Consider the following 10,713-nt stretch of genomic DNA (forward strand, 5'->3'; position numbering starts at 1 on the left):
ATTTATGTTATTGTTGTTATTGTTATTGTTTTTATTATTATTTGTTTATTATTATTATTATTATTATTATTATTCTAGTTGTTGTTTAAGATAAGTCGCATTTAATCATTATAAACGCTAGTTAACATACAATAGGTGACCCAACCACCCATTGTGACCTGAACGCGTCCGGGTCATGTTCTGTCGGGTGGTATAATCATTACATTGTCTGGGTATAACCTTCTGTATACTGGGTATCTGTATATCTTGAGACCTATACTTATCATCGTTCTTGTAAGTATGTTTGTATGTTTGTGTGTTTGTGTGTTTGTGTGTTTGTATGTTTGTATGTTTGTATGTTTGTATGTTTGTATGTTTGTATGTTTGTGTGTATGTTAGTCTTGTATTATGAGTATTGTATAAATTCTGTATGTACTGGTATTAACTATATTTTTGTCTTCATTTAATTATTTGAATGTATAACTTATGCATATCTTGGGGTCTGAATACATGTAATATCATTTTATTATATGTATTAAAATTAGCGTTAGGTTATCGTCACTATAATACATAAATAGACATATGTATATCCCCATAAGTGTATATCTAAAGTTACATTCTTCTCATTAACATACATAGTGATTTGTATGTATGCGTGTATGAGTTTGTTACTGGTTTCCACACTGCGACGATGAAGTTTTAGCGCGAAGGAAATTTTTGTTTTTTTACGGGGATTAACCCACCCGGGCACAGTTCACTGACCTACATCAGGGCCTGGGGGGCGATATAATAGGCGTAGCTACAAACAGGTGGTGTCCATGCAAATTAGAACAGACAGGTGTCCCTCGTCCCTGGCTCAGGTGTACAACAGATATAATAAAAGGAATTAGTATTAAACTCTTACTATCGGTCACCAACCTTATGAAAATTGTAATCCCGTTTATAATGCTTTTATTCTGAGTGATGACCGCCAACACGGGACACGGGACCATGAACACGGGACAGGACGAAATGTAGGATGTCCCAGAAACGTGTCCCTGCCTGCCTACTTCCCTCCCTCCAACTCACAGTGTCTCAGGGAGGGAAGGAGGCAGGGACATTTTTCTGGGACACTATATCTAGACAGTCACGTAACTCGTCCACCTCAGGAGATACAGTTCAGTGTGGATTAGAGGTCTTCTTCTCGAGATTAAAACCTGTACACTTATAAACATGAACTGTTACTGTAATGCGCTCAACGACATTAAGAAACCTTATCGAGGCATCACTCAACGTCTCACCACACTTTAAACATGACAGCAATGACAATTACTTTTCCACAGATGGATGACATGATTGAGTGAGCCTTTAAAAGCTGATGAAGGAAGCTTGTAAAAAATTACCATGAGGGAAACTTTAAAAAAACATGAGGGAGGCTTAAAAGAAACTATAATGATTGAAGCTTTAAAAAACTACCATAAAGGAAGCTTAAAAAAACTACCATGATGGAAGCTTTCTTTGCCCCTAACCTCTCTTCCCTCCCCCATCCTCTCTTCCCCCTCTTCTCTACCTCCCTTCCTCTCTGGTCCCCCATCCTCTTTGGCCCCTCCTCTCTACCTCCCTTCCTCTCTGGTTCCCCCCCCCTTCTCTACCTCCCTTCCTCTCTACCTACACCTCTCTACCTCCCTTCCTCTACCCCTCCTCTCACCTCCCTCACCTTTCTCCTTCCTTCCCCCGGCGTCAACAACAACAGCTGATCGTCTCGCTAACACTGTAGCACTTCACCTCTTTTAAACACTTTTGGAAGATTACTCATAATTTTCAACTATTTCACAAGGTCCATAATTACATACCTGGCGTCACGGAGGAGCGACTCAGCGGTAAATAGTGGCATAACTCTTTCTTGCTGAGGAAGCCCACCCATAAGGCTTGTACAGTAGTGAAAGTAATTATTTGTACATTTATGAGTAATTAAGACTGATATTAGTACGCGTTTCTGTCTTCTATTGACTGGAATCCTCGTATTAGATGATTCATTTTACTCTAGTGGAACATTTGAGTGTGTATTGGTTTCATATATGTGCCGTTGTTGTTGTTGTTGTTGTTGTTGTTGTTGTTATTGTTGTTGTTGTTGTTGTTGTTGTTGTTGTTGTTGTTGTTGCTGTTGTTGTTGTTGTTGTTTTTAATCTATAAAAATCCATAATAATTTATGGGATTTTTTTAAATTAGCTCATAAGTTAAATAGAGTAAGTACATAATTATAAACTTACATATACTTTCATTTATCAATTTCTAATCTATACGTGAAAAAAAAAACTATATGTAATTATTTTCATCAGAATACACATACTAGTACATATTCCTGTATACATGCATATATGTAATTTATAGTCTCTCCTTGTGTACTGTATAAGCTACACTGTATATGTATATCAATGTATTAATCTTTGTTTCCCTGACAAAGATTCATACATACAAAAGTGTTTATATACATTAGTACTGTATACGTGTTTATCCCCATCCGCACACCTCGACAAAGACCCACACAAACAGTGACATAAACCCGCACACTACCACAACGCCACCACCTCCACAGTCAACCACACGCCAGCAAACAAACTTACACATAACACAACAGGTCAAAATGCCTCTAGTCATAATAGATTTTTGGTTAGGTTAGGTTAGGTTAGGTTAGGTTAGAGGAGAAATTTGTCTCACCTAACCCAACAAATTAATGAACCTTAAGATATTGACAATTCGTCCTGCGATTATTATCAATTAAACCAACAAAATCCCTAAACTGACCTGATCTGACCTGACCTGACCTGACCTGACCTAACTAAACAGGGGGTCAATTCAGGACCTACAAAATTTTTTTCATGTAATGGATATTTTGCCCTCAATGGAAACACACACATAATGGGATTTTTGTCTCAGGAAAAAAATAAAATCTGATGGAATTTTGTGATGGGGGGAAAAAAAAGATGGAATTTTGTCTCAGGAAAAAAAAACATCGATGGAATTTTATCACAGGAAAAAAATCATAGATGGAATTTTGTCTCATACTCCACACACTGTAGATCATACTGGCCGGAGGTGAATGAACATACATGCTAAATAAGATAATACGGTTTGTGTGGATAATAACGATACGATAATGTGAGTGTTGGCAATGTGATAACTATAGGATGTGTGAGAGCCACCAGGGACTGACGACGGCAGATGGTGAATGTGACTCCTGTGTGTGTGAGGGAGTGAGGTGTAGGGAGAGAGGGAGAGAAAGAGATATATAGAGAGAGGGAGAGAGATATAGAGAGAGAGGGAGAGAGATGTAGAGAGAGTGGGAGTTGTAGAGACAGTGGGAGAAATGCAGAGAGAAATAACCAGAGAGATGCCGCCCTGTCATCTAAGAGAGACAGGCAGACTGATAGACAGAAACTCGGTTCTGTGTTTGTTCTGTCAGGTGTACCCCAAGGTAAGGTTACGCCCGTGTTGTTTTATGTCAGGGAGGGTTTATATGGTTTAGACATTGAGTTTTATGATGGTGGTTTAATGGTTTAATATGAGGGTTTTTTGGTCTGTGTGACTGTTCAATTGTTACTTGTTAAATCCCTTGTGCTGTTGTTGTTATTATTATTATTATTATTATTATATTGTTATTATTATTATTACAACTATCAACAAACTTATCTCAATATGACATAAGTTGTAATTGGGATATTAAACGTTTATTTGTTTACAAGTTGCAGGCGAAGTGTCTAACTAATCTTTGAAAATACTATAAAATGTTTTCTTCTAAGTTATGGTAAGAAACATTATTTTTCACCTAATTTTTTTTATGCTTAATACGATTTTTTTTAATAATTATGAAATGTCTTATTCTTCCACTTATGTCAGACAGTATGACATCTTTCCTGAGTCAGTGGTGGAGGTGGTGAGGCGCCGTGGTGATGGTGCCAGGGACGCTCACCCGGTAAGAACTATGTACTGTCAGTATGTACAGTATATATTACCCGCCCAGATCTTTGGCAGCCATTAGCGCCCAGCTCAGCCTTGTTTAGCTGGGTAATTGTAGACTTTCCAGTGTGTTGGTGAACCCTCCAGGCGTCCTACCACTGCCTAGCCGCCCACCCCGCCCTGTGTGGCCGCCCACCCGCCCTGTGTGGCCACCCACTGGCTCTGTGTGGCTGTCCATCGGCCCTGTGTAGCCACCCACAACCCTGTATGGCCTCCCGTCGTCCAGTATGGCCACCCACAGTCCTTTAAGGCCGCCCACAGCTCAATATGGCCGCCCACCACTCTTCTGCGACCGCCCACTGGCCATTTTATGGCCACCTACCATCACTACCAGTCACCTACAACCTCCTACTACCAGTCACCTACAACCTCCCACTACCAGTCACCTACAACCTCTCACCACCAGTTACCTACAACCTCCCACTACCAGTCACCTACAACCTCCCACTACCAGTCACCTACAACCTCCCACTACCAGTCACCTACAACCTCTCACCACCAGTACCAGGTCACCCAACACTACCAGTCACCTACAACCTCCTACTACCAGTCACCTACAACCTCCCACTACCAGTCACCTACAACCTCTCACCACCAGTTCACCTACAACCTCCCACTACCAGTACAACCTCTACCAGTCACCTACAACCTCTCACCACCAGTTACCTACAGCCTCCCACTACCAGTCACCTACAGCCTCCCGCTACCAGTCACCTACAACCTCTCACCACCAGTTACCTACAACCTCCCACTACCAGTCACCTACAACCTCCCACTACCAGTCACCTACAACCTCTCACCTCCAGTTACCTACAACCTCCCACTACCAGTCACCTACAACCTCCTACCACCAGTCACCTACAACCTCAATGACAACTACCTGTAACACCTCTTTGGTAACCATCTGTAACACCCTATGGCAACACTGCAACACCCCCAAGACAACACTCTGCAACACCCTCATGGCAACACTGCAACACCCCCCATGGCAACACTCTGCAACACCCCCATGGCAACAATCTGCAACACCCTCATGGCAACACTCTGCAATCAACACCTCATGGCAACACTCTGCAACACCCCAATGGCAACACTCTGCAACACCTACATGGCAAAACACTGCAACACCCCCATGGCAACCATCTCTTAACACCCTCATGGCAACACTCTGCAAAACCCCATGGCAACCATCTCTTAACACCCTCATGGCAACACTATGCAACACCCCCATGGCAACACTCTGCAACACCCTCATGGCAACCATCTCTTAACACCTCTATGACAACCACCTGTAGCATCTCCATGGCAAACCCTTACAATGGCCACCTAGTAGAGGGTGTTCCCAGGAGGAGGCAGCTGCAAGGGGCCTGACAGACGTTCCAGTCAGTCCGTCAACACAAGGAAGCGTTGCCTCTAACAGCTCAATTGGGTGGTCTCACGTCATTGCTAATTAAGTAACTTAATCATTGGGCTGTGAGGAGCCATCGACTTGTAAATGACAGTAGAAAATAATGTACGTAATGGGTCGCCTCGTGTAACTTGGACGAGGAATGCTAACTGGAGACCTTCGACTCAGCGGTCCACAAGAACACCTTCACACCGCTTAATCTCATAACCTCTCAGCATACTCCTCACGAGGTTTACCCACCCTGTGTAAACTATCCGACCTCCTTGCCTGCCTACCCGATATATCAAATTTATTAACGAGGATCTATACCCGTAAACGTCACACTATTGTAACCGGTTGTCGTTTAATCCGGAATTATTGAGATTATAGGAGGGAGTCTTCAGAAATTATAGGTTTGGTCCTTTCCCCGGATGCTCTTAAGCGACCACCAACAGCTCCTGTAATGGCGGCTAATTATCGTCTTTTTCGTCAGCTTTGCATATCATTGATCGTGTGGATGGCGCGACGAGGTGGGCGGCCGAAATGGGTGGTTGGGCGGGTGAGTTTGGTGGTTGGATGGGCGGTGTGGGTGGGTGAGAGTGGGTGGGCGTCCTCGCCAACATGTACAACTCAGTAAGGCTATGTCACGCTCTGCTAGTTTCTGTAATTACCGTACTTTGGTTGAGAAACGCAGTGTGTACCCAGTATGGCCCTGTAGTGATGTAATTTAGAACCACACACACACACACACACACACATACACACACACACACACACTAATTCCCAGACCGTAATTAGTTGTTACCTCCTAATATGCAAGTAAATATCACCTTAGAGTTAATTAATGGTGTTCTCTATAGTATTACCGTACGTGATTCATTACGGACGTGTTCTGCCCTCAGGTTATTCTTGCAGCACTTCTAAGATGACTGTTAACTCAAGACTCTCCATATGTATTTCCCTTCTATCACGTCTCACTACGACTCCATGATGTTATAAGCCACAATACTCCACCATTCATAATATACCTCCAATTCTCCTGCAGGTGTCATTAATCTAAAAGAATTTGATAATTACTGTAGGGTTGAATGATAGCAATTTAACATTATCTTTACCTGTTGTACTGTATAGTGAAGGTTAACAAGGGAATATTATTAATTATCTCAGGTAATTTGATCTCGTAATTTTTTCGAGAATATGACGTAAAGTTAACAGGAAGTGATTTTTTTTCTTAGGAAGGAAGATCATCAACTTTTACACGTCATACGAAATAAAATTGGATTATTAAAGTCTCCTCAACCCCCTTCACCCCCCCCCCCTTCCTCCCCCCAGCTGAAGGCGAAGGAGGTTTATTGTTTACCTGGTGTTGTTGTTATTCGTTTGTTGTTTTATTGTTATTTTATTATTATTAAAATTATTATTATTATTATTATTATTATTATTATTATTATTATTATTATTATTATTATTATTATTATTATTATTATTTTATTAATTTTTTTCTTCTCGGACACAGTTCAGATTAGATCTCCAATACTACCTGACTGATCTCAATAAAACTTGTTGTGACGGTGCATGGTGATGGGACGATGTGCAGGGAGCTGGGTCAAAGGTCACAGTCGTGTCTCGTGCACATAACTCCGTCGTTGATGGGAAAAAAGATAAAGGAACGTCAACTGAATATGTATCTTCGAGAGACCAAGTGTAAAACATGAACTTAAATTCACTTGTGTCAAAGGTCACATTCACAGCTGTAGGTCAGAGGTGAAAATTTATGTGATTTAACTCGGTGTACATAGTATTGTATGTGAGGGTAGTCATTATTAATATGTAGTTAGGTGTTTTGATGAAATGATTTAGTATTATGTTATTAATTACTAAACCATTGCTTCCTTCTTCCTCTTCTTCCTCCTCCTCCCTCTTCCTCCTCCTCCTTCTCGTCCCTGTGTTCCCAATCACCTTCCACTTCCTCCCTCACTTCCTCCCCCACTTCCTCCCCCACTTCCTCCCCCACCACCCCAATACACAACTTCTTCACCTCAGCTCACAACAACACCTGAGACTTGGATATCCCCCCCCCCCTCCTAATTAAAAACACCTGACTCGGCTTTACCTGTAGACCTCACCTCTCCAACCACTAAACACAGCTGATGATCTTCACTATAACTTGAGTCGTTCCTTCAAGTTATGTTGACCCTCAAGGAAGCGAACCTGAGTCTGTACTAACTCCTCGAACACCTATCTGAATCTTCACTACGTATAAGAAACACCAGCTGACTCACCACCATCTGTGAGACTAATTACCATCGCCACCTTTTACCTTCATTCTCTACCTGACTTAATTCCTCCTCGGAACAACATCTGACTTTTCATCATCACCTTTGAAACGCCACCACCTGGATCATCAAAATCTGAAACACACACACACACACACACACACTTACTTTTCAACAACTTAAAATAAAATCTCAGGTGTTTGCCCAATGGTGTCTGGGATATAAATTAATTTCTCATACCTTCTTAAGACACTAATACACTTTATTAACTTAATTATCTATTTTTTCAAGTGTCAGGTAATTTATAATCATCTCTTGAACAGTTTATAAGTTATCTTCAACTAAAACACTAAAGATGACTCGACCATATTTTGTAACGTGTCATTTTCTTTCACCTAGAATACCATTGTTTAAATCTTCTTTAAACTGCACTAGTTGGATGATTATTACCTGGTCATCTATTACCTGAAACACTGGTTACCTGTGCATAAGTTAGAACGTCAATTAACCTTTCATCAACTGGAGTATTACTTAAAGAAGAGAAAAACGAAGCTTACTTTCACCCATCTTGAGGACCAGCTGATCTCTTACCATGACGAGGAGGCTAATACTCCAGCCCCTCAAACACCACCTGGGCTAATTCCCTTAAATACAGGTAATCGTTCAGTTTCTACAACGCCATCTGACCTTTTCTCGACCTTTTGGGTTATGACTTAACACGTGAAGAATTAGTTAACCTCTCCATTATCTGGCCTTTAGCTCACCTTCCACCTTCAGGAGCGAACCAGCTGACTCTCCAACACATCCAGACGTATTGATTAACTATTCACCTCTTTAATTATCCATTCTAACTTAGCAATAATCTGGATCATATCAGCTCCTCCATAACGTCATCTGACTCCCCACTGTACCCATGAGGTGTCCAGTGCCCTCAGGTAACACTCCACCACCTCCTGTAATACTTCATTAATTCTTCTGCGTCCTCGTACTCCACCCGTTCCAGGAAGCTTCCGTCTTGTCTCTTCTCCTTCTTCAATTTTTCAATCTTGTCTTCCCACTTTCTTCAACTTCCAATTACACCAAGACCCATATTTCCCAGGATATTTGCTCTCCATTGGCGCAGCAAAGTGGTGGTGTTGGAAAGCGTCATTAAAACCCACCCCGTCAGCTGCTGGCGTTAGTCTCCGTCAGTTTAGCGGCCACGGTGCCAATTTCTTCACGGCAGGTGTTAAATTGGCTGCTTCCTGAGAAATTGCTGGCAAGGATCTTAACGAGACATGAAGTAGGTGTCGGGGGATGTAAGAGCAGGAGTTGAGGTTATATTCGTTTTGTTAATAATCGTTATTAACAGCCACCAGGGTCGTCCAAGTCGCCGAGGCAGGAGACGCTCGCCGCCCCCAAACCCTCCTGCTAGACCTGTGTCGCTGTGGAAGGGTAAAGGTAATTGTACTCAATGAAGACGAACGCGTTGAGGTATGGTGTCGGAGGATCTCTCTACCTCGTCTAGATGATTAGTGCATCACCTAACTTAAACTACTCGCTTCAGACCTTAGTTGAGTAGGTGGAGTAACATATCTCTACATGTACCAGCACTAGATAGACGAAATACAGAACACTCAATTCAACCCCTTTAGAGTTGAATAAAGTTAGATATATCCTCTTCTCCACCTCTCTCAACCACTACACCCACTAACCACCCTCCCTTCTAGCCACCTAAATTTCCTATATTACACACCATCTCTACCCACCCACCCACCCACCCACCCACCCCCACCCCCCACCCCACCAACCACCACCCACCCAACCCCCCCCCCCCCCACACACGTGTGAACACCATCACCACCATCTGAATTATATAACACAGGTGACACTCTTAAGGTTGTGTCAGGTTAGTGTTATCTCCCTTTTACCTACCTACCTACTTCCCTCCCTCCTTCCCTCCCTCCTTCCCTCCTTCCTTCCTTCCCTTCCCCCTTCCCTTCCCTTCCCTTCGTCGGGTTTTGAGGATTTTATTTTTCTGCTTTTATACTTTTCTGGTTATTAGTGTAAACATAAGTAGGTGTAAAAGTGTTGTAAGTAAGTCAAGATTTATAATTTTTGTAAGTAAAGGTAAATTTTATCTTGTGACATTGGTAATTAACACGTAAGGTAGATTATGACCTGGAGTTAATGACTTACCTTTGTGATAATACGAGTTTATAATAACCGCACAGGTGAGACAAGACCCAAGGCATCAGTGCAGAGGATGATCGTCCCCTTGAGAATGACTTGAGGAGGGAAGGTTATGCATACAAACAGACGGGCAAACGGACATTATAGTTCACTAACCCTCATATTCACACTAACTTGATCTTGGTGCTTCTGAGGACGACAGTCATGCCAAATATGAACACTGTAGTCCCTGTGGGTATCCCTCTAGCGCAGTGCGGAATGACAGACAGACAGACACTGGGACAGAGGTGATTGCTTTAACGTTCGTGCGGATGATAATAATAAGTAACTGTAGTGAGGAAAGTGTTGAGGACATTCCCTCCCTCCCTCCCTCCTTCCCTCCCTCCCTCCCCCTCCTTCCCCGTCCTGTGTCTATCCCCCTCCTTTCTTGTCCCCTCCCTCCATCTCCTCTCTCTCTCTATCCTCCCTCCCTGTCTCTATCCTCCCTCCCTCCCCACGTTGACAACCCTGCGTCCACCCACCATCATGTTATTGGCAACACTGTCACATGAAGGCTATGGTATTTTGACTCCATATTAAAGGTGTCTGTTACCTCCTAGTGCCACCACCTTATTTATTTATTTATTTATTTATTTATTTACGTAATCTGTTTATCTTCAGACAGTTGGTATAATATTACACAGTGACTCAGGCAGTGTTACAAATGATAAGTCTCTGTGATTCAATTTAAATGTCGTACTATTACATGCCATGATAGATATTTTTTAATCGTTGGTAACACTGGTCGTCAGATTTTGTAATTCAATTTATCAAAAAAGTCAAGAAAAATAATCAATTAAAATTATTAGAATATGACAAATTTAAATGTCCGAGATGATTTTTTTTTCTTCTAAATTTAAAAGT

At 42.1% G+C, this 10,713-nt stretch overlaps 1 protein-coding gene across 1 annotated transcript; it reads left to right on the forward strand.

Moving 5' to 3' along the window:
* Positions 1 to 4,242: 4,242 nt before the first annotated feature.
* LOC121865612 (extensin-1-like) lies at positions 4,243 to 4,848 on the forward strand. Its single transcript, XM_042365134.1, has one exon. It carries the CDS (start codon positions 4,243 to 4,245, stop codon positions 4,846 to 4,848), a length of 606 nt encoding a protein of 201 aa, XP_042221068.1.
* The last annotated feature ends 5,865 nt before the right edge of the window (positions 4,849 to 10,713 follow it).

Source organism: Homarus americanus, unplaced genomic scaffold, assembly GCF_018991925.1.
Source record: "Homarus americanus isolate GMGI-L3 unplaced genomic scaffold, GMGI_Hamer_2.0 scaffold49689, whole genome shotgun sequence".
NCBI classification, from domain to species: Eukaryota; Metazoa; Arthropoda; class Malacostraca; order Decapoda; family Nephropidae; genus Homarus; species Homarus americanus.

Coding starts and splice junctions, on each gene's coding strand:
- LOC121865612 (XM_042365134.1), top strand. CDS start 4,243: ATGGCCGCCCACCACTCTTCTGCGACCGCCCACTGGCCATTTTATGGC.